This window comes from Mixophyes fleayi, chromosome 3, assembly GCF_038048845.1.
Source record: "Mixophyes fleayi isolate aMixFle1 chromosome 3, aMixFle1.hap1, whole genome shotgun sequence".
Lineage (NCBI taxonomy): Eukaryota > Metazoa > Chordata > Amphibia > Anura > Limnodynastidae > Mixophyes > Mixophyes fleayi.
In genome coordinates, this window is record NC_134404.1 from 9,587,259 (window position 1) to 9,612,324 (window position 25,066).

Below are 25,066 nucleotides of genomic sequence, written 5' to 3' on the forward strand. Positions count from 1 at the left end.
ATCTCCTGTCGTTAATTTGTTATGCCATTTATTTTGTGCCCATGCGATCCTAATTTGCCCATACAGCAGTGATGCTGGGCAGTTGGCATGATTATTGTAGCGTCCCAATGCCTAATAGTAGTCCAGTGGTATATGGTTTTAAGACAACTGCAACTGGAATACTACAGTTGTATGTATGTTGTCACCACCTTTTTGTGACAATATGCGAGCTATGTGCAGATTAATACTAATGAACCATACTTGATTCTTCTCCCTGGTTTAGATTCCCATGTCGTGGATCTCACCCAAGCCATTTCTCAGCAGTCAGGTCTCTCACAGGCCCATGTTTCCAACCACCGGCACCAGTCCTGGCAGAACAGGAGCCCGTACCCTGGCGGATATCAAAGCGAAAGCTCAGATGGCAAGAGCCCAGAGAGCAGCAGCCGTCGCTGCCCATGGCGGGTCCATCCCTGGCCCTGGCCCCGGGGGAGGAGCGGGCCCTGGGGGTGGAACAAGAGTCCAAGCAGATGAGACCAGAAACAGAGTACTTAGCCTGGGAGGTACTGGAAGAGGGAGAGGTGAAAGGGGAACTTCACCCCCTCCATCAGACAGCCAAAATCAAGCGGAAACCAAGAGTACTGTGCAGGCACCAGCTCACAGTCCAGCAAGAGCACAGCTACTGCAAAAACCCTATGTACAACCCGGATTAATAGTTAGAGCGACTAGACTCTACTCAGGACCCACAAGAAACCTCTTCCAAACTTCAGAAAGAGACGTCTCTCTTGACAATATCAAGCTGAACCTTCCAGCTGTAACACCAGATACACCTATAAGACCTTCTGGACCTTCAGAAACCATGGCCAGCTTTCAAAGTTCTCTCAGGTTCGAAAGAGAGTTATTCCCGAAATGCACAGACATCTCATCGACACAAAGCACAAAGAGAGCACAAGTTGATGACTCACAACCACATATATCTGCCATACCAGGTTATTCAACCCAAAGCATGGCACTGGGGCTCCAGCAAGCAGAAGCTTCTTTGTTTAAGTCAAATGCTACTAATGCAACCCACAGGTTCAATAAGTTGCCACTTAGTCAGGCACCAGACCCCAGTGTTAAGCCTCCACAGTTGGGCACTGCTGGTCAGCAGATAACCAGGTCAAGCTCCAGCATTCCTGCAAATAACCCACTTGTTACTCAGCTGCTCCAAGGAAAGAATGTCCCATTTGAGCAAATTTTGCCACGGCCTCTAACTAAAGTGGAAATGAAGGCTGTGCCCTTCTCGTCAACGGATAGACCACCAAATGTTAGCACAGTGCCTGTTCCACAAGGGTTGGAGTCTTGTGGTAGGGAAGAGGTAGAAAGGCCATCACAAATGGCTGCCCAACAGCTAGAGAGATTCTTGACACACAACCGGCAACTTCCATCAAGCCAAAGGATATGGCAACTCTTTTCAGGAAAAGACTTGACGAGCGCCAGTAGCCATCAAATGCAAGTACCAGAAGCTTGCAGTACGAACCAGGAGCATGTCCTACAGGCTCTGATCAAAAAGGTATGGCAGGAAAACTCAATGGCACCACCAAATCCACCAGAGTTCAAAACAGCTGAGTGTACTTCCCAGACAGAGAATATCTCTCAAAGGTTCATGCTCGGTTTTGTTTGGAGAAGAACATCAAAGCCGGCCATGTCTGGCCATTATCTACTCAACATCTCAACATACGGAAGGGTTCCAGAGGCCTTTAGGCGAGCTCAAGCCGGGAGCACAGATGCTAATATATGCTTAAATGATCCTGACCATTTTGACAATGTAGATGATGATACAGAGTCTGTTACGGAGAGTGGAGAGGAAGATACAGAGTCTGAAGAGAGCACCGAGGAATGTGGATCTCCAACCGTTAAAGCTGATATCTCCTTATCTCCTAAATCTCAATCTCTCCCTAATAACCAAATTCCCGATAAGATTGCACAATCCAATCTTCCTCAAACATTTAATGTAAAGGAGACTGTTCAAATTGTTACAAAAGGTAAAATTTATAATGAGTCAAACATAGCCAGAGATTTGATCCATGCTGCCCAGGCTAAAATGGCCAATGTACTGGGGGTAAGGTTAAAGCATAATGCCTCTGACATGTTTGGGAGGCATTCATCATCCACAGTACCCCAACTCCACCACCCTGACCTATTGCAGACGCCCAGGACTTGTGGGAATCCTGGTCTCATTGGACCTAGTTATGGAGGCACCATCAATATCTCAACTTCACCAGATGGTCTACACCCATCCTCCATTCCCACTGGTGGCAATTTCAGTTCATCCAATGCCGACAACGTTGTGTCCTTCTCTGTGACTGTGACCACTATCCCTTCCAGTCAGAACGTAAGCTCTGGGGGTCACGAGCAGCCCATTTCTGTCCAGACGTACACAGAGGATAGTGGTATAGAAATGGCCCCTTCCAAATGCTACTGTCGGCTGAAAGCCATGATCATGTGTAAGGGCTGTGGTGCATTCTGCCATGATGATTGCATTGGTCCCTCCAAACTGTGTGTCTCCTGCCTTGTGGTGCGGTGACCCGCCAATATCTCAGTTTGGCAATATGCTGACTCCTCCAGCTCCCCGAACTGGTGTGGAGCCGATCTATGCCTAATATCACCCTAATAATATCAGAATGACAAAGATCTTGGCGGGTACGTTGTAGGGTTCTTGGTAGCCCTAATTGATTATGACATACGTTTGCACTTAATTCTGTAAATAGCGTTGAAATATTTTAAAATTGTAATTTCAATACCGGATTTCCAAAGACTGAAAGAACAGAAAGCAATATTCTCCTTTTGTTATACACTCACTTGTTCAGCTCAGGCTCTATAGAAGATGCTGGCTCCCTTCGTTAAGCAATAATTTTAAACTACCTAAAGTATGTGCTAGACATGCACCCCATGTTATATATGTGGCATTACTAGGCTGACTACCATCCTGTATAACTGGGGGCACAGTGTGTGTGTGTGTGACAGTACCAGCCTGCCCTCTGTCTTCTATATCTGGAGGCCCAGTGTCTGTGTGTGTGACAGTACCAGCCTGCCCTCTGTCTTCTATATCTTTAGGCACAGTGTCTGTGTGTGTGACAGTACTAGCCTGCCCTCTGTCTTCTATATATGAAAGCATAGTGTGTGTGTGTGTGTGTGTGTGTGTGTGTGTGTGTGTGTGTGTGTGTGTGTGTGTGTGTGTGTCAGAACTAGCCTGTCCTCTGTCTTCTATATCTGGAGGCACAGTGTCTGTGTGTGTGACAGTACCAGCCTGCCCTCTGTCTTCTATATCTGGAGGCACAGTGTCTGTGTGTGTGACAGTACCAGCCTGCCATCTGTCTTCTATATCTGAAGGCACAGTGTCTGTGTGTGTGACAGTACCAGCCTGCCCTCTGTCTTCTATATATGAAAGCATAGTGTGTGTGTGTGTGTGTGTGTGTGTGTGTGACAGTACCAGTCTGTCCTCTGTCTTCTATATCTGGAGGCACAGTGTGTGTGTGTGTGTGTGTGTGTGTGAGACAGTACCAGTCTGTCCTCTGTCTTCTATATCTGGAAGCATAGTGTGTGTGTGTGTGTGTGTGTGTGTGTGTGTGTGACAGTACTAGCCTGTCCTCTGTCTTCTATATCTGGAGGCACAGTGTGTGTGTGTGTGACAGTACCAGCCTGTCCTCTGTCTTCTATATCTGGAGGCACAGTGTGTGTGTGTGTGACAGTACCAGCCTGTCCTCTGTCTTCTATATCTGGAGGCACAGTGTGTGTGTGTGTGACAGTACCAGCCTGTCCTCTGTCTTCTATATCTGGAGGCACAGTGTGTGTGTGTGTGACAGTACCAGCCTGTCCTCTGTCTTCTATATCTGGAGGCACAGTGTGTGTGTGTGTGTGACAGTACCAGCCTGTCCTCTGTCTTCTATATCTGGAGGCACAGTGTATGTGTGTGTGACAGTACCAGCCTGCCCTCTGTCTTCTATATCTGAAAGCACAGTGTGTGTGTGTGTGTGTGACAGTACCAGTCTGTCCTCTGTCTTCTATATCTAGAAGCATAGTGTGTGTGTGTGTGACAGTACCAGCCTGCCCTCTGTCTTCTATATCTAGAAGCATAGTGTTTGTGTGTGTGGCAGTGCCAGTCTGTCCTCTGTCTTCTATATCTGGAGGCACAGTGTCTGTGTGTGTGACAGTACCAGCCTGTCCTCTGTCTTCTATATCTGGAGGCACAGTGTGTGTGTGTGTGTGTGACAGTACCAGTCTGTCCTCTGTCTTCTATATCTAGAAGCATAGTGTCTGTGTGTGTGACAGTACCAGCCTGTCCTCTGTCTTCTATATCTGGAGGCACAGTGTCTGTGTGTGTGACAGTACCAGCCTGTCCTCTGTCTTCTATATCTGGAGGCACAGTGTGTGTGTGTGTGTGTGACAGTACCAGCCTGTCCTCTGTCTTCTATATCTGGAGGCACAGTGTGTGTGTGTGTGACAGTACCAGCCTGCCCTCTGTCTTCTATATCTGGAGGCACAGTGTGTGTGTGTGTGACAGTACCAGCCTGTCCTCTGTCTTCTATATCTAGAAGCATAGTGTCTGTGTGTGTGACAGTACCAGCCTGTCCTCTGTCTTCTATATCTAGAAGCATAGTGTCTGTGTGTGTGACAGTACCAGCCTGTCCTCTGTCTTCTATATCTGGAGGCACAGTGTCTGTGTGTGTGACAGTACCAGCCTGTCCTCTGTCTTCTATATCTAGAAGCATAGTGTCTGTGTGTGTGACAGTACCAGCCTGTCCTCTGTCTTCTATATCTGGAGGCACAGTGTGTGTGTGTGTGTGTGTGACAGTGCCAGTCTGACTACCCCCTGATATAATGGGGTGTATCTGTGAGCGGCACGTCTAGAGCTCTGGTTCAGAGTGAAGAGTAATCACATGTTTGGAATCTCCTTGGTCCAGTTAGAGCTCCTGTCAGTTTCATGGATGATACGATAGCACTTAATGAATGGAGCTGTTGGATTCCCGTCTGGGCACAGGGAGAACATTCCATAATGTGGAGATATATAATCAGATATATGATTTTGGCCAGTACTGTGACTGTCATTTTCCTGCCTCCCCAACTTACATATTCAGGTTGAAGAAAAGCCATAGTCCTGTACAGCTTATGACAGAGCCCTGCAGTATCTCCACCTGCTGAGTTTGGTTCTATAGAAATGTTACCGTAGGGGTATTGGGATTTTATTTCCATAGGTTATATTTGTCGTACCGCGCTGTTCATCGCAGCGGGGTCACATGACCCACCATAGACCATGTGATCATTTCACTGACCTGTAATGTTATCTGCTTATATCCTGCTCCGGCCTCCTGAGCCCTCAGTTCTTCAGTATCTCGCCCACCGTTCCCTTTATAGGGATATTGCAGATTTTATACCGCATGTTCCCAGGAGTTCTCATCTAAGGGGTCAGAGCGTTGTATACACTCTCTCCTCCATGTTTGACACCCCCTTGGTCGCTTGGCCCAGCCATCCACTTGGGGTGTTCCCAGTGTGGGGGCAGAGCGAGGGTCCACATGCAGCATTATTAGATTAATCATTACCATGGTGTGTGTGTTCGCTCTGCGTCAGCACCCCTCCGTATCTGGCCAGAGCTGCATTATATGTGATTACCATATATTGCATAAGGTGCTGTCCAAAAACAGCACTGCGGCTCCACATACTCTACTACATACAGCCCTAAATCTTTAGGAAGTGCCTTCAAAATCTAAAACACATGTTTAAATGGATAGTAGAAAATCTGTTGACACGAGTGATGTTGGCTGTGGGGGGGGGGGGGGGGGTTACTAAATGGTGATTTTACGGCTTCTTTTCCATCGCAACAAATTGGCCCAAAAAAAAAGATTTCTTTGTCCCACCTCACTAATCCGAGAAGTAGTGGTCTTCTTCCTATTCCAGAGATTTCCATCTGTTTAAAAACATGATTTCATCACTGATTTTTAAAAATAAACAAGTTTTTAGGGTATTTCGTGCCTGCATGTAGAAACCTCCATCAATATTGAAAGCTCTCAACACTTTTGTATTAATGAAATAGCAGTTAGAGCTTTCAATAATAATCATTAATGATTAAAAAAAACTTAATGAAAGACTTATAAATGTCTGATGTTAACACAATTAAAAAAAATGCAGGATCATTTGGAATGCACCTTGGACCATCAGCTGGGTGTCCAAATTTCAGAGTATTCAATAACTAGCTTGTTTCACTTGAAAAAAATGAAAAATTCAATGGATGGAGAATTTCCCATTTATTTCAATGCAGCCATTCATTTAATACTCGTACATGTTTAAATGATTTATAATTTTTTCTTTATCTCGCCACTTTTGAACTTATGTCGACTTATGTTCACCTGAAACCAGTGAAAGCATTTTTGACGATTTCCACAGCGATTTTCTAAATAAAACATAGATTTCACTTGTTCTGTACCTGTCACTGATAAACGGGTGATTTCAGTGGTTTGGTTTAATCTTAATTTATTATATAAGTTTGCCCACCCTCCTGGAAGTATATTAGGATTTCTGTCATTTTCACCGATTCTTCTTTTTTACATTGCTGGAGATCCCCCAGGTATGATGGCGACCATTGCTGTTTGCTTTGGGTCATTGTCCTGATGGAATATAAATCTTCTTCCAATTCTAGGTCTCTTGGAGATGGCAGCAGCTTTTCCTCCAGGATTTGTCTATGTCTCACTGTGTCCATTTTGCCGCCATCTTGCTGAATGTTCTTAGGATGATGTGCAGACTAGTGAAGGCCAAAATGTTCAGTCCTAGTCCCATGAGACCATATGATCGTCCTCCGACAGCATGACCGGGCTATTGCTGTCCTGTGGACAGTTCCCCTTATCTCAGCAATAAGACACTGTGACTTGTCAGATTTCCCATAAGCCTCCTGGAGGCCTACTAACAACTGCCCTCCTCTCACTGAGGCTCAGCTTTGGAGGACAGACTTGACGGTACTCTGGGGGAATACTACAAGCTTTTCAGATCTTCTTATATTTTACCAGAGATTAGTGCTTTTCAATAAACTTTTCTTGGATTTGCTTTGAATGTTCTTTGATTTTCATGATGAAGCTCTTGTTTGGGAATCCACTAACCAACTGTGGGAACTCTTACAGATAAGTGTATTTATTTTGAAATCACTTGAAACTCTGTAATTGTGCACAGGTAGGCTCCAATTAATGATGTGACCTCTGAAGATAACTGATTGCCCCAGGGCTAATTTAGGACTAGATGTATCATATCCAGAATCGGGGGTGGGGGAGCATATGTAATTCTTCCTTGTCTGCTTTTTATTAGAGTTTTGTTTATTTGACATCACATTATATTTTGTGTTGATCAGAGCCAAGAATTCCCAAGTGCGTGGCTTGGTCTCCTGGTGTAAGAAAATAAAATGTAACGGGGATGAATACTTTATAAATGTCTATAGCAAGTCACTGCAGAGACCCCACTCCATGGACAGAGGTTACATAGAATCCCCAGCTTAAGCTCTGTAATACCTTTGGGTTAGTGGTCCTTCTTACTGATGACACTCTGCGTTCTGCAGGGAACAGGTTTGCTGATTTGGCAATCACTGTGTTCATTGTGTGATTATTACATCCTTTATTTGTTTAGGTTCCTTCTGTTAAGCCTCACATAATGTATTTCAGTAATAATATGATCTTATTGTTATCAATCTCGTTTCCATTATGGGAATATACAAAAGTTAGGAGAAACCTCATCATGTTTCAAAACTTTTGTGTGCACTTTAAGAATTAGTATTTTAATTTGTATTCTCTAATCCCCAAATTCTGTTGAATTTATCAACGAGGCATCCAGTCATACGTTCATCTATAGGGCTGATAATAACCAAATGTCATTACTTTCTGGTCATGTAACGCTACAATACTGCATTATCCAGGAGATATCGGACTCATCATAACTTGTGGGGCTGCTGGATAGGACCATAGTCTGTAGCTTACATCTAGGCCCTGTACCATCTATCTTTCCTTACATACAGTGGCCAGGCGTTCTATATACGGCCTACATCATGGGGCTGCGGCACATGGACGAGCCGTAAGACTGATGGATAGGACCATAGTCTGTAGCTCACTACTAGGCTTTGTGACATCTATCCATATATATATATATATATATACATATACAGTGGCCGGGCATTCTATATACGACCTACGTCATGGGGCTGTGACACATGGACGAGCCGTAGGACTGATGGATAGGACCATAGTCTGTAGCTCACATCTAGGCCCTGTACCATCTATCTTTCCTTATATACAGTGGCCGGGCGTTCTATATACGGCCTACGTCATGGGGCTGCCACACATGGATGAGCCGTAGGATTGATGGATAGGACGATAGTCTGTAGCTCACTACTAGGCTTTGTGACATCTATCCATATATATATATATACATATACAGTGGCCGGGCATTCTATATACGACCTACGTCATGGGGCTGTGACACATGGACGAGCCGTAGGACTGATGGATAGGACCATAGTCTGTAGCTCACATCTAGGCCCTGTACCATCTATCTTTCCTTATATACAGTGGCCGGGCGTTCTATATACGGCCTACGTCATGGGGCTGCGACACATGGACAAGCCTTAAGACTGATGGATAGGACCATAGTCTGTAGCTCACATCTAGGCCCTGTACCATCTATCTTTCCTTATATACAGTGGCCGGGCGTTCTATATACGGCCTACATCATGGGGCTGCGGCACATGGACGAGCCGTAAGACTGATGGATAGGACGATAGTCTGTAGCTCACATCTAGGCCCTGTGACATCTATCTTTCCATATGTACAGTGGCCGGGCGTTCTATATACGGCCTACGTCATGGGGCTGCCACACATGGACGAGCAGTAGGACTGATGGATAGGACCATAGTCTGTAGCTCACACCTAGGCCCTGTACCATCTATCTTTCCTTATATACAGTGGCCGGGCGTTCTATATACGGCCTACGTCATGGGGCTGCCACACATGGAAGAGCCGTAGGACTGATGGATAGGACGATAGTCTGTAGCTCACTACTAGGCTTTGTGACATCTATCCATATATATATATATACATATACAGTGGCCGGGCATTCTATATACAACCTACGTCATGGGGCTGTGACACATGGACGAGCCGTAGGACTGATGGATAGGACCATAGTCTGTAGCTCACATCTAGGCCCTGTACCATCTATCTTTCCATATATACAGTGGTCGGGCGTTCTATATATACGACCTACGTCATGGGGCTTTGTTACTTGCTCAGGGTTACTGGTCTATCCTACAGCCTTCTACACTCCTTCAGGAACATGCGTGTAGCGTGTAGAATGTTTACAGAATCTGCTGTACAGTGGAGCCAGACCAGTGATAAGACCGAGGGGGGGGGAGGGGCAGACCTTGTGATCAATGACTTTATATTCGCACTATGTATTTGGCTGCAGAAATAAATTGAATCAAGCATATAATAATATATTTGATGTAATATATAGATATATTTACATTTATAAGAGAGACTTTAGAGTTTATATACAGGGTATTGTGTGTGTCATTAGGTGAATATGATAGAACATTAAGCTCTTAGTTTACAAGGATACAACAAGATTTGGGTTTTCTCGGGAAAGAGGAAGTTCGGCCCTTTTGTGTTCTGTGAATATTTTCTAAATCAGCTCTTTTGTCCAGATCTAGTTTTTAATAAAGGGACTGTTATGATCGGAAGATAGGGTATGTACAAATATGTGACGGTGAAAGCCTTTTTGAAAATAAATCCTATTTTTTCATACTGTAGAGAAGGAAAATCATTTATGTAAAAATAAAATAATTTTAAGGACAGGGGGGCAATATATCTGTACATATATATGTACATTTCTAACTTTACATATTCTTTATTTTAGAATGTATTTGTAAGCGATTATGAAATAAAAAGTTGAACTTGTTGTGATATGTGTGTACGTTGTACGAGTTGTGTCGTCTCATAGACTAAACCCTCTAACGTTTGTCTTATTAATACTGTCTCTCGCTTCCAGGGGAAAATAAAAGTAAAAAAAATTCCTAAAAATATTACGACTAAACAGGAAACAATGTAAAAATAAAATTCAAAGATAAGATGATAAACTCTAGGGGTCATACGAGGAGATTCCTCTCATCCTCCAGGGAAGGTGTTGATGATGCTGCCAAACTCTACCTGTATAACTGAGTGACGGGTCGTATTACAGAGCTAGGACCGGACACCAGATGAACAACATGCCCAGAAACTGTCACTCTACAGACTGCAGCTGGCTCATTGATAATATGCTGGTTATGTAATTACTGGGTATAATATGACCATTTGTACCATATATTATATAAGTTGTTCAGGGCAATTCATAGGCTGGTTATTGGTAATATATACATAATTGATACCGTAGTCTATCCTTCCTAGGTATGCAGCACATTGTTACTATGCTATATATTGCACAGGCACATTCTTTACGTAGTCCAAGTTTAGGCCTGCCACCTAGCGGGAAGAAGATCAATCCCTGAAAGTACATGAGGCCTCATATATAAAGGCCGTCACCCATGCAGAGTCCTCTGGAACATGCCCAGTTACACTTTGTCACAGATTTCCAAGTATAGGTCTACTTTTCCCAGGTTGATATAAAGTTGCTCCAATTGCCCCTCACGCATGATTATCGTAAGCCATAAACCAGGAGCAGCATCTTAGGGGATAACACGTTTTATGAAATGGGGGGATAGAGTGGTCACAGGTTACAGTTTTGCATGTTGCCCGTCCTCAGACTGTTCCGCACACTTCCAGTTTGTAAAGACCGGGCAGTAGGTGGCACTAAGGTGTGCGCTGGGTAGACCATATAGGTGTATTGAAGCAAAACAAATTGTTTATTTTGTGCTGCGTATCAGGTGCGTAAAGGTGTTCTCAGTACTAACTGGTATATAAATGTATACAGCTCCAGGCTATCAATAAACAAGCTCATATCTATGTGTAACATAAACAAGATGAGATATCTAGGAAATCTGGTTCTCCAATTACTTAACACTGAAATCCAATATTTCATATACACCTGCGCTGAGTGACTGAATGGAACTTGTGTTACTGAACTATTTAGAAAGAGTGGAGGACACACTTCGCTTTCAACACTTGTGCGGTAACAGGTAGGACAGATGTTTCATTAGGTGAGTGCAACAAACAGAAATCTGTGAGTTACTGGCCTATGTGTCCAGCTGGCCCATACACAGGACCCGTGGGCAACAGAAACGTGCTCGGTGTCTACTGCAGGTTTGTGGATCCAGCTGAAAATGTGACTTGGGTGAAAAGATCACATCAAAGTCCTACCTCCTTCATTATTTTATCATTTCATCTTTAAATCCTTCAGCCTTGTTCCCATCACAGGACCCTGGATTTCCTCTGGCACTGTATCCCCATGCTGGGTCTCTGGGGGACTCCCCCCAATGCTGCACCTTCTGGGTGAGTTCTGAGTCATTAAGGAGAGTAGAGCAAAAATGGAGTAAATTTGATCTTGGACAAACCATGTTACAATGCAAGGGGTGCAAATCTGTCCCCACATTGTACATTCACCTCCCCCTCCCATGCAACATGGTTTTGCCCGGGTGCAAAGTTACTCCTCTTTTTTATTTTTTTTATGACTCAACCCTATGGGCCTGATTCATTAGCACGTACTCTGAGGGAACCCCGCGCTAAGAATATAACGCCTGTGTTTTGATCTGTGGCCTGTTAATTTCGTTATATACTCATCAGCGCCTGCTGAGCCAGCGGATTCTGCCCCTTCCCCACCCAGGACCCCCCTTTCACGTGGAGGGTAGTAAGTGGCCTTCCCGTGCATTAGAGCACAGAAAAGGGCTGTTACCGGGCATATCTGCCGGTTCTGGGCACGAGCAGGGTGATTTTGCGGATGATACGCTCAAACTCAGGCCCTATGTGTCTAACGCTTTCCCTCACGATCATCTTTCAACCGTACTACACCTCGCCCTCCCTCTTCTGCTCCTACTCGCCCTATCTCCCCCTCCCCTCTAGATTGTAAGCTTCCTCCAATCTTCATGTCATTAATTACTTTTTAAATGAAAAAAGAGAAATGTAAAGAATTAGTGGGAAATCAAAATATGAAAGGGAGAATTATTTAAATCCTTTACAGTGACTGGTTAAATGAAAATATTCTCCAACGGAGGAAGCTTAACGTTTAATTTGTATGTTTAAAGATTTGCAGTAAAAAAAAAAAAAAAGTGTTTAATTCATGTTTTTCATGTTTCAAGGGCTACTGTTGGTGCGAGAAAGTTATTTCTCGTGCTTTTAAAAATCATTTGTGAGCGGAAGGAGAAGCATCACAATAAAAATGAATAAAAACCCCACAAGTAGTTCTGAGATTACGACATTGCAGTGAGGGGGTGTAGTGAGGTTTGGGGCGGGTGACGGTCACACTGGAGACACCGATACAACTGTGCTAGATTGCTGCATTTTCTGTGCAGAAAACATTGCTGTTAACTTTTTTAATGCTTGATGAATTCTCCCTGACCCTCCAGGTCCAGTGTTGTGTGTAACAGATCTTTAAAGAGCTACTACTTACCAATAGACATCACTCACTATTTGTAAAGTTCCTGCTCTACCTATTTCTGCACAACACTCGTACCTACAACCTACAGAGAAGAGCTTACAATCTAATTCCTTCACTCTCATCTGTGCATCCCAGAGGTCAGCGAGGACGTCCCCGCGCTCCTCACAGAGGGACTAATTCATTAAGGAAAGGAAAGCACAAAAAAGGAAGTAAATTTGCACCTGGGAAAAACCATGTTGCATTGGAGGGGGAGGTAAATTTAAAATGTGGGGACAGATTTATAGTTGGGGTAGGACATGTCCTAGATCAACTTTACATTTCAGTGTAAAAATAAAGCTATTAAGTATGTGTGTGCTACATGAAGAAACAGACAGTATTTAACTTTGGGCAGTCTTTCTGTGAGTACACTCGAGGGGCAAGGACAGCTGTGAGTACAGCTGTGAGTACACTCGAGGAGGGGCGAGGACAGCTGTGAGTACAGCTGTGAGTACACTCGAGGAGGGGCGAGGACAGCTGTGAGTACACTCGAGGACAGCTGTGAGTACACTCGAGGAGGGGCGAGGACAGCTGTGAGTACACTCGAGGAGGGGCGAGGACAGCTGTGAGTACACTCGAGGAGGGGCGAGGACAGCTGTGAGTACACTCGAGGAGGGGCGAGGACAGCTGTGAGTAAAGCTGTCAGTACACTCGAGGAGGGGCGGGGACAGCTGTGAGTACACTCGAGGACAGCTGTGAGTACACTCGAGGAGGGGCGAGGACAGCTGTGAGCACACTCGTGGAGGGGGTGAGTCCATGCATCTCCTACACTCCTTAATAGGGTGCCCCCCTCCGCACTGCGTGCATCGGTGCCTGAACCTACAAGCCCCCCTCTGTTACATTGAGCATTGTTAAACCCAAAGCAATCACCGTTTGACTGCAGTTGTGCACTGAATCTCCTTTGTCCTCCGTATCCCCCATCTGAGTTAGGTCCCCATTGCCCGATGTATCCCCCCCCCCCCTCCGTCCTCTTCTAGTATTGGATTCAAAACTCTCAACCACGTTTCAACATCTTTACAACCCACGCTCAAGGCTCTGCACCCGTCTTCCTTATCTCTGAACTCCTCATCGTATTCCCTCAAACCTTGCACTCACTGGTTGGAAACACATTGTGTATTATATTCATGTATTTCAGGAAATTAATGTGCTCTCCAGGCCTAGTCTGTAAATAACGCCCCAAACGCGAACACTCCCGTCAGACTTTTAGAGTAAGACTTGTCGCCTCTTCTGCTGCTACCCTGGCTCTCTGCTCTATCTGCCTCCTTCCTGGCCTGCTCTGTTATAGCAAATAAGTCCATATAAGTCTACTTCTTCTACACTCTTCCTAACCGTTTAGTGAACCCGCCTATTTATTAATGTGTCCGCACATGTATCTATCACTCAAACCTCTGGCCTTTTCTTCTACTTTATCTCCGTCTGAAGCTCTATTCCCTGCCCTCACCTTATAATTCATCATCATCATTTATTTATATAGCACCAGCAAATTCCGTAGCGCTTTACAATTGGGAACAAACACTGATAAGACAATACTGGGTAATACATACAGACAGAGAGGTAAGAGAACCCTGCTCGAAAGCTTACAATCTATAGGACAATGAGAGTTAGAAACACAAGGGCATGTGCTACATCATATTGCACAATGGACCAGCTAGAACGCAAAGGTAAAAGTACTGAGTGGGCTGTGTGTGGCAGTGTTGGTCAGAGGGTTGTTGTATTGTGTTAGCAGTGTAGAGGATGGTAATAGGGTAATCTAGGGAAATTAAGATGGTGGTTGAGGAATATCATAACCTTGTCTGAAGAAGTGGGTTTTCAGTGACCGCTTGAAGGTTTGAGGACTAGAGCAAAGTCTTATTATGCGTGGGAGGGAATTCCACAAATTGGATGCAGCCCGGAAAAAATCCTGTAACTGAGAATGGGAGGATGTGATGAGAGTGGAAGAGAGACATAGATCTTGTGCAGAACGGAGGTGTCGAGTAGGGAGATATTTTGAGATAAGTGAGGAGATGTATGTCGTTGCAATTTTGTTGATGGCCTTGTATGTTAGTAGAAGAATTTTATATTGGATTCGTTGATATACAGGCAGTCAATGTAGAGACTGACAGAGTGGCTCAGCAGAGGAATAACGGTTAGTAAGGAAAATCAATCTAGCCGCTGCATGCAAAATATATTGTAGGGGTTCAAGTCTGACTTTAGGAAGACCAGTAAGGAGGGAATTGCAATAGTCGATGCGGGAGATGATGAGTGCATGAATTAATGTTTTTGCAGTGTCTTGTGTCAGATATGTGCGTATTCTGGAAATGTTCTTTAGGTGTATGTAACATGATTTAGATATAGAGTTGGTGTGGGGAATAAATGACAGTTGTAAATCAAGGATTACACCTAGGCAACGAGCTTGCAGGGTGGGATTTATGGTCATGTTATCAACAGAAATAGAAATGTCAGGCAGGAAGCTTCTGTTTTTGGGTGGGAATATTATTAATTCAGTTTTTGAAAGATTGAGTTTGAGTTGGCGAGAAGACATCCAAGATGAAATGGCAGAAAGACAGTCAGTAACGCGAGACAACACAGATGGTGAAAGATCTGGAGAGGATAGATAAGTTTGTGTATCATCCGCATAGAGATGATACTGAAATCCAAAGGAGCTTATTAGTTTTCCAAGAGAAGTGGTGTAGATAGAGAACAGCAGAGGACCTAGGACTGAGACTTGTGGTCTCCAACTGATAAAGGAAGCGGAGCAGAGGTGGATCCAGAGAAATTAACACTGAAAGAGTGATTAGATAGGTAGGATGAGAACCAGGATAGGACAGTGCCTTCAAGACCTAGGGATTGTAGCCTTTGTATGAGGAGAGAGTGGTCAACAGTGTCAAATGCAGCAGAGAGATCCAGGAGAATTAGAAGAGAGTAATGGTTATTTTTTGCTCTGATCAAATCATTGACAACCTTGGTCAGCACAGTCTCTGTGGAGTGTTGAGAGCGAAAGCCTGCCTGAAGAGGATCCAATAGGTTGTTTGCTGTAAGAAAGTGTGTGAGGCGAGTGTAGGCAATTCTCTCGAGAAGTTTGGAGGGTCATGGGAGCTGGGAGATGGGGCGGTAATTTATGAGAGAGTTAGGGTCAGAATTCTGTTTTTTTAAAATGGGAGTAATCACTGCATGCTTGAATATAGATGGAAAAATACCAGTAGAAAGAGATAGATTACAGATTTTAGTTAGAGGGGGAATGAGCACAGGAGACAGGGACCTACCAATTTGTGAGGGAATGAGATCAAGAGGACTGGAGGTAGAGTAGGAAGATGAGAAGAGAGTAGAAACTTTCTCTTCATTTGTGGGATCAAATGAAGAGAGAGTGTCAGAGGGTGCTACAAAGGAATTGAGCCGATTGCCTGTCAAGGGAGATAATACCATTTCAAGCCTGATCTTATCTATTTTGTCCTTGAAATAGGAAGCAAGATCCTGTGCACTGATGTTAGTTGGAGGATTTGGGGCAGGAGGATTCAGAAGAGAGTTAAATGTGTTAATGAGGCGTTTGGGGTTAGAAGCCTGAGCATAGATGAGAGATTGGAAGTAGGTTTGTTTTGCAGTGTCCAGAGCATTTCTGTAGGAGTGGTAGATATCAGTATATGTGATGAAATCATTAGAGGCACAAGATTTACGCCAGTGACGTTCTGCTTCACGAGAAAGTTTTTGTAGAGTTCGTGTTACTGTAGTGTGCCACGGTTGGCAACGAATTCTATGCGAAGTATGTAGTGTCGATGGAGCCACTTGATCCAGGGCAGTTGCTAGGGTTTGATGAAAATGGGGGTACTGCCCGATCAGGGCAGGAGAATGTAGAAATTGGGGAGAGAAGGTGTTGGAGAGAGGTGGAAAACTGTTGAAAATCCATTGTTCTGACTCGGAATCTGAGCTATCGCTACCACTCGAATCCGATGACTCAGACAATCTTGCACGGTTTGGTCCTCCATGCTCACCCATCGACCCCCCTGATATGACCTCCTTCTTGGCCCCCACTAATGAGACCACTCCAGCTTGTGCTCGGTGCTGGATATAACTCTTTACTTGTTGACAAAAATGCTGCTGCTGTTTGCTGACCGTGCGCCGTGCGTAACCTGAGAATGATAACACGTTATTACAGTATGTCAATGCATGTTTTTGTTGTGTTATTTGTACTCTGTAGAACAAACGTTATCTCTGTTCTCCTGTATACTCTTTACATATACCCTGCACCCTGGGAAGCTACACTTTATTTTCAACACAAAGAGGGTTGGAACCCCCTCCCCCTTATCCCTTAGTGGGAGCACAGATTATCCATCTCACTGCCTATATTCAGACCTACAACGCCTGGCCCATCATCAGTGTTTTATCTCATATCAGATTAGCGGTTTCCATTTATATAGTGAGGTGTGTGTTTTGTACCTTGCACTTTAAAACGCTTGATTGGCAATAAGAGAACAGACACGATGTATATATAGAACTACACATAGGATGTAACAGTACAGGATGTGGGATATGTTCTACCATTCTCTTGTCCTCCCCCAGAGAGTTTTCTTGTTTACATTCTATTGTTTGTTATATATCTTAAGGTAATGTTTATGGGCAGGTAGCTTCAATCACAGGTTATACTACCCCCCTCTTCCCCTCCTCTCCTTTATGCCCCAATACCCCTCCTTACTCCTCCCAGCCTCTCCCACCTATTTACTGACATCCTACTGGCTGTCCCTAATGCATCTAACCCCTATTGTCACCGCTTCTCTTCCGACCCCTCCCTCCACTAACACCTGTATTCATTTGGCTGGCCCCTTTCCCCTCCCCCTTCCTTAGTCCAATTAAAGCTGCTTGCATATCCTCCTAAATCTATATACTACCCCTCATAAACCCCCAAATAATAATTACGGAAATAATATGGTTGTGAGGCCCAATCTTGGCACTTCCCATACTACGCCCCTCTGTCTTCCTACTTGGATTCCACAGATAACGAGCTCTGCGCGTTTCCTGGGTAACCTGTTTATACAACTGATATAAGGCCATTCACTTATCTGTGTGTGCTGAGTACAACTATAGTTAGATTTTCATCTTTACTCTTCCTCACTGATGAAACACCAGAGAAACCCCAGGTCACCAGAGGCGGCAGCCGTCCTCCTACCGAATAGGAGGCAATCTCTTATCTCCAGTCTCGGTGACGCCCGTTGTTCTGCATTTCACTAATAGTTTAATATCTTCAGTTTACGGGACATTATTTATCTCTCATGTGATTGTTACATTCGGTGCCACTCAGCTCTTGTTCATTTATCACTGCTATTTCTCTTCTATTTAGTTTTGTATAAACTCCTGAGCTACATTTCTATCTTTATCACGGCCTTGTATTACACAGGGAACTTGTCAGGCCAAAGAAAACCAAACTGTTAAAACACAAAATAAGAATCTGTTTATTTGCACAAGTGACAGAACCACTAGTCATGGAATACACACAGAACAGAGAGTAAGAAAGGATAAATAGCTGTAAAAAAAGTATTTATGAGTAAGATGAAAACATGATGCGGAGATGGGTGAAGTACGTGTGTTGCTGGAGGGCTGAGCTCTAATAATACTCATCATAGGAGGTGTACAAGTGGCCTAGGGCCACGGAGATGCCACGCAGGGCCACAGTTGTCATTCGCTCACCTTTGTTTTATAATATACACTAGTTACACTAAACAGAACACAACATTCTTATGTTGAATACACAGAAAACTTGTTCCCTGTTTCTAAAATCAACAATTATATAAATCAGGAAAATAAAATAAGAGGACAGACACGATGTATAGATAGAACTACACATACTAGGTAACAGTACAGGATGTGGGATATGTTCTACCAATCTCTTGTCCTCTCCCAGAGAGTTCTCTAGTTTAATAATGGTCCCCAGTGGAGGTCAGACGGGGGTATCAAACACTGGCAAAATATTCCTTCAGGGGTGCGAAGAGGTGCCGGATCACCGGGACACTCCAGGACTGACCCAGGAGCTTTTGGCGGGAGACCCGGCTCATTTTGGAGATGTCTGTGTAATGCGGAGGGAACCCGAAGACCCTGCAATGAGGAACACAGACGGGTGACACTCAGTTACTGTATATAACACGTATGTTACATTCAGCGGTGCTCAGTGACTGTAATACACGTAAGTCACAGCACAGTCCCTGGGAGGCATCAGAAGAGGAAATATTCACATAATACAAACCGTCATCCGCTGGACCCTCTGTCTTACTTACTGGGGCCCGGTACACAAGGTAGACCTCCCCGTCGGGCTCCTCTGCGGTGACAGCGGTCCCCCGTCTACCGATGGCGGCCGCACTCCCTTCTTTTATAATCTTCTCTCTCCTTGCATTGGCTAATTGCGTTCTACTCCCCCTTATTCTCCAACTTATTTAAACTCCTTGTTTTTGACAATATGGTGCCAGACCTTCATGGCCATGCAGCCTGATGCCGCTGCCCCAAGCGCTGTAGGACAAAGTGTACCGTTACCTCTCCATCTCCGTGCTCCACAGGACGTCCTCCTTCCCGTTCATGGTCACTGGAAGGTTCCGTTCTTTTCCCTGCCACAGGGAACTGCGCTTGGTCGTTATGGTGGAGACTTTATGGAACTGGAGGAAATAAGAGATTCTTAGGTTATACTGGTAAAAGTGTCCTGGTGGTGGAGCACGTTTGTTGGGTTTGTTTTTGTGGTACCAAAACTGTTCCAAGCAGTAAGGGGTTAACAAACAGTGGGGGCTGAGAGCAGAAAAGATAAGACTGAGGGGGGGGGGGGAAGCAGAAGAGGCTGACACCTGGGGAGGGCAGTACAGGGGGGTAACATAGTTAATAAAGCAGGGACAGGGCAGAAGGGGTTAATAAAGCAGGGACAGGGCAGCATATAGCAAACAGAACAACAAGGAGGATCGGAAGCTATCAGGTTTGAACAGTTTGTGGGCAGTAGCTGCAGTGGCACTACAAGTCCCAGCACACCCTATCATACAGTACCACAATGGCTGGAGAACCACATGGCCTCTGCCCTCCTCACTTTTCTAGAATCTGGTCATTGGTGCCCATGTGAGTATGATCCATTTACTCCTCTATAGTGATTTATACTTTATATATCATCTACTTTCAGGAGAGGTCCCAGAAAGCAGTCCCTATTTTATGTGTAACAGTCACCTGACATACAGCAGACACCCTCCGACCACACAATGCAGAGTGAGCGAGCCCCACGTCCCATTGTTTAACTCTGTGACGTTATTCCTGAACCCCACTGAACTCTCTGCCTTTATTACAGCATAACAGCAATGGGTCTGTGCAGGAGTTCACCACAAGGGGGCAGAGGAGAGCTGGGTTCCTGGGTGTCACTAATTATGGTGTGAAAGCAGGATTACCTGATTACCTGTAAATTATATCACAGTACTATATAACATTATATATGGAAACAAGATGGAGAGATAGGAAACTACGTTATGTCTTGTCGTACGCTCCACTCACTCCTCACCTTCGCTATCCGGCCGGGCTCTAAGCAGTCCTGAAGGTCCAGCTTGTCATTTACGGTAGAAACCAGAGGCCTGGAGAGACAGGATAATATAATGGAGGATTATAACATAGGAGCTCCCTGTACTGATCTGGGCTCTCACTGTGAGTGGAGGTTCAGAAACACTGTACTAAAGAACACACTGGACTGCTTTATCCATCAGGTTGTATATATGATTGTACCATCAGATTTACAAGAAAATACAACTGACCTACTATCAGGACTGTTATTGGCTGAACCATTGTGTATTCTCATGTTCTGATAGGCTACGTATAGGTGAAAACCTGCCTATGACAGACTAGGTCACACACCGACACCTGGGGGTGGAGGGATACAATGGAGGCTCACACACCACAGTGATACACAGCCGCTACCAGACTCACTGACCTGGTCATGCCGGGGAGGTTACCCCAAAAGTAGCGGGCTCTGTGTGCCGCAGATACCACGCTGGCATCAATCTTCACTGGGTTTGTCTGAAAAGGACACAGAGACCAAGTAATCGTTGTTTCATGTGCTTGTAGTATGAATGTTAATAGTTAGTAATACTGATACAACAAATATTGTGTAGGAATAGCAGTAATGGATGTGGTACATTGTTACATCAGGGAATGAATGATGTCAGTAATATAACAACTTCCCTCTCAAAATTGTTACCATCTGTCGGTATAATTAATGAAAAAGGAGAATGATCTATATTCAATGTATTCATCAAGAGAGGTAAAAGAGAGACACTGCCCTTCTATAGAAATATAAGAGAGTAACTCATCATCAGCTATTTATATAGCGCCACTAATCTGCTCTGTACACAGAACTCACTCACATCAGTCCCTGCCCCATTGGAGCTTACAATCTAAATTCTCTAACACACACACAAACAGAGACAGACACACAGACAGACTAGGGTCAATTTAATAGCAGCCAATTAACCTAACAGTATGTTTTTGAAGTGTGGGAGGAAACCAGAGCACCTGGAGGAAACACACGCAAACTCCCCACAGAGAAGGCCATGGTCGGGTATTGAACTCATGACCCCAGTGCAGTGAGGCAGAAGTGCTAACCACTTAGCCACCATGCTGCCCCAAATGAGTTGTCAGAAGTGGGATTTGAACCCAGGCCTTGAGAGGAGACTATGACCTGAACACATTGCCTTAGACCTCTCAGCCATCCTGACTACCAGAAGTATTGTAATATTGTAGATGTCTCAATATGACATATAGCCCATATATATAACCCCCCTCCCCCGCGGCACAGTATGCCTGTGATACCGAGGGGATGATATCGTATTGGCACTATGAGGAAGATGCTGACCCACCCAGGTCATTCTTTAGGTCTATCGCTTCCATCGTTATCTGTCGTTACTCTGTCATGTTATAAAGAATGAAGATGACTTTGTACTTAATTAGTGTTGGGTTACGTCTTGACTGGTGGGTTTATGGAGGAAGATCTAATATAAGAGACATTTCCCGATGTTACTCTGAGACCGTGGTCCTCTCTGCCCCTGGAATAATGGAGATAACCCATGTCCCATCCACCCAGTGGTTGCCCCTCACCTCCAGGTGTTGGGTTATGGTCCTCTGGAACATTTTCTCCATGGCCACCACATTCTCAAACAGCCAGAAGAACGGGCGGTCTTCACCCGGCTTAGGCCTGACTTTATGAAGCAGACGGGAGAAATCAAAGAAGAGGCGTCCGGTGCCCTCTGCGGGAGAAAGAAACGGGACAGAATTTTATGTTCCGAGACAGAGTCAAGAGGTTCATTTCCACACTTCTCTGGGACTCTGAACTCACAGTGAACTATAGTCAAAGGTCTACATGTACTGTGTAGAACAGGAGAATTACATTACCATGTTCTACATACCGTATATACCCTTCCTGTACGGGTTTACTACACAGAGGTCGTTACATGGACTTCCACCGATCAGCAGATCAAAAGGTCCCCATTCCTGGATCTGGGGGAAGAAGAGGAACCTTGTAATGGTAGAATCAGTAAGTAGAGAGTGAATCTGTGAGTGGAGCTACGTTAATAATCTGCTGGGGCTTCACTACGTAGCTGTCCAATTGGCGAATACCCAGAACAGGTCTCCTTTCTGCTCCTCAGCACGATGGAGGCCACACCCCTATAGTGGTGACAGTAACCCCCAACCCCCGTGAGGATACCCCCTTTGCTGGGGTGGCGGCTACCCTCTGTGGGATTCAACTCACTCGGGTAGACTAGAGTATATGCAAAATACAGCTTTATTACGACAGCACAACACCACAAGACGTTCACAAGATACAGGGTAAATGGTAGCTTGTATCCTCTAGCAATCACCACTCCAAAATAATAATCTCAGTCTCTTTCAGAGTCTTATCCTCCGGCAGTATTACCACGGTCGTTTAGTTAGACAGTCCTGTGTCCCCCAGTCTAGGACACTGGCTCACACAGACCCTGTCCTGGTAGGGTTTCCTCCAGTGGCACTAGGATGCCAGGCCCAGAGTCCTTCTCACTGATGTCTTGTACCCCAGGATCCTCCAAGCTAGAATCGCTCTCTTGGCATTCTGCACTCCTTATATTCCTGGCTGTATACACAGGTAGTAGGGTCAAATGTCTCAATCCTCCCCCTTTCAGAGTCTATCAGTGGACACGTATATTATTTAACTGCTAGACATACTGTCTGTTACCTTGATTATACAATCAAATGGCTTGACTGAATTAGCTATTTAAACATGGCCTTATCTGTGTGGAGTTTGTATGTTCTCCCTGTGTTTGCGTGGGTTTCCTCCGGGTGCTCCGGTTTCCTCCCACACTCCAAAAACATACTAGTAGGTTAATTGGCTGCTATCAAAATTGACCTTAGTCTCTACCTGTCTGTCTCCCTCTCTGTCTGTCTGTATGAGTCTGTGTGTGAGTGTGTGTCGATATTAGGGAATTTAGACTGTAAGCTCCAATGGGGCAGGGACAGATGTGAGTGAGTTCTCTGTACAGCGCTACGGAATCAGTGGCGCTATATAAATAAATGGTGATGATGATGATGATGAAGGTTACAATATTACATCAGGGAATGACACTTCACGCTTGCATGAAACAATAAGACATTTGACACATTGTATCTTCAGCTTTACACAATCTGAGTCTGTGATACATTTTGTTACAATAACATTTATATTGATAAATGTCCCAATGCTATTTCAGCCAGTATATTACTGTGGAGGCACATTGCATATTATCTAGAAGTTCTAACCTAATTACCTGTCAGATTATCTGTTGACCTGGCTAATTAACTTGGGCTGCCAGCTAGCTATGTTAAAAGTCACTCAGACATTGTTCTGATTACAAACCAAATCTAAGCCACACCACATAACAATGGACATTTGACACAAACGGCAATTACCTTGGCTAACACAAGCAAAATTACTTCTGCTGTCCTGTTATTTTCACATGATAAGGCAATATTATTTATATTTCTAATACATACAATATTGCAGGTAATAACAATGACAAAATGTACCCAATACCATGAAATAATAATACACATAATACACAGATGCTCTGGTGTATATATAAATATATATATATATAGTTGGCAAGGATTAAAAAGTACATTAAACCGTGAGAAACGGGTGATGAATAAAAGGTCTTCAGTCCAGTAGCACCCCGTTTCGTCACACCCCGTTTCGTCACACCCCGTTTCCTCACACCACTCTTTAATTCTGCAATGTCACATTCTCCCCCCGGATCCAGTATGTACCGTCATCTGTCCTCAGTCCCTACATATAAACAGTTGCATAGCGCTCGATATAACAGACAAACATGATCACTTTAACCTCTTCATGACCAGAGTCCGCCCTTCAAGAACAACAATTTCCAGGTTTTGGGATCCTCGAGTTTTCTCTGACTCTGAGCGCAAACCCATTGACTGATCTAAAAATGTAACGACCCAGCTCTCCCAAGAATAGCAACAGAGCTTATGTACCGTACCGTCTTCTAGGTTTGATATGACTGGGATGATTAGCACTATTGGCTCTAATTACTAAAAGGTGGCGATAGAGCTGGTTTTCTATTACCACTAATCGCAGCAATGTCAGGGGCTATTTACTAACGCCACACACACCCCTTCCCGTTAAGTATCATCCCTTATTGCAATGATAACGGTTGATATTTTGCTGCCATTTATTAAAGATTCATCACAAGACAGCTCTTCCGATAGGAGTTTGTCCCGCCAATGACTCCATCCCTTACAACTCTGGGTTCTGACCCGAAGTCTTTACTGTGCATTCGCGACCTTAGGTCAAGCATGGGCAGCACCATTTACGTTTACTTAACAGAGGGGACAACAGGACGGCTACAGAGCGGTATCTGAAGATTCCTCTTCTGCGATACTCTGCACATAGGGTAGAACAATGGACCCCACCTTCAGATGGCGTTAGATAATGAGGTTAAGCTCTGAACAGCTAAGATTTTGGGAGCTTGTTAAATTGGCCCAGACTGCAGCCCGCATTGAAAAGTATGAGGACTGCGGTTTAATGCGATACACAGCATAATACATTTGTTAGATAGGAGTGTTAATTTAAATACCTAATCTATGCGAAACTCTCTCAAAACTCTCCTTTCACCCCTTCCCTCCCTGGCCTGTCCCGACGAGGCCTCCTCTCTCTACAATCACTCCCTCACCACTGCCCTGGACGCTGTTGCCCCGGCCTCTTCTATCCGTCGACGCCGCATTATTCCCCAACCCTAGCACTCAAAACTCACCCGCTTCCTCCAAAGATGCTCTCGCACTGCTGAACGCCTCTGGAGGAAATCTCGCTCCCTGGCTGACTTCCTCCACTTTAAATTCATACTCTCTTCTTTCTCCTCTGCCCTCTCCCTCGCTAAACAATCCTTCTTTAAGTCCCTCATTTCTTCTCAGTCCTCCAATCCTCGCTGCCTCTTTGCCACCTTCAGCTCCCTCCTCTCCC

At 44.6% G+C, this 25,066-nt stretch overlaps 2 protein-coding genes and 1 long non-coding RNA gene across 8 annotated transcripts in view; 2 read left to right on the top strand and 1 right to left on the bottom strand.

Moving 5' to 3' along the window:
* ASXL2 (ASXL transcriptional regulator 2) overlaps positions 1 to 4,116 on the top strand; it is an 82,719-nt gene extending 78,603 nt beyond the window's left edge. For 4 of the 6 annotated variants that reach the window (XM_075201080.1, XM_075201081.1, XM_075201084.1 and 1 more), the window contains one exon: positions 263 to 4,116. In XM_075201080.1, coding sequence (XP_075057181.1) covers positions 263 to 2,542 — 2,280 coding nt within the window. In that variant the 3' untranslated portion in view covers positions 2,543 to 4,116. The remainder of the gene's footprint in view (positions 1 to 262) is intronic. The other 2 variants (XR_012689504.1, XR_012689505.1) reach the window with 2 other exon arrangements.
* Positions 4,117 to 4,130: 14 nt separating this feature from the next.
* Positions 4,131 to 9,947, top strand: LOC142143331 (uncharacterized). The gene is made up of 2 exons (XR_012689506.1): positions 4,131 to 4,502; positions 4,611 to 9,947. It is a non-coding gene; the product is annotated as an uncharacterized LOC142143331 (long non-coding RNA).
* Positions 9,948 to 18,071: 8,124 nt separating this feature from the next.
* Positions 18,072 to 25,066, bottom strand: part of LOC142142587 (DNA (cytosine-5)-methyltransferase 3A-like) — a 40,819-nt gene continuing 33,824 nt past the window's right edge. The window contains exons 12-17 of the mRNA XM_075200466.1: positions 21,987 to 22,077; positions 21,679 to 21,827; positions 20,516 to 20,601; positions 20,093 to 20,162; positions 19,099 to 19,217; positions 18,072 to 18,666 (exon numbers count right to left, since the gene is read on the bottom strand). Coding sequence (XP_075056567.1) covers positions 18,525 to 18,666; positions 19,099 to 19,217; positions 20,093 to 20,162; positions 20,516 to 20,601; positions 21,679 to 21,827; positions 21,987 to 22,077 — 657 coding nt within the window. The 3' untranslated portion in view covers positions 18,072 to 18,524. The remainder of the gene's footprint in view (positions 18,667 to 19,098; positions 19,218 to 20,092; positions 20,163 to 20,515; positions 20,602 to 21,678; positions 21,828 to 21,986; positions 22,078 to 25,066) is intronic.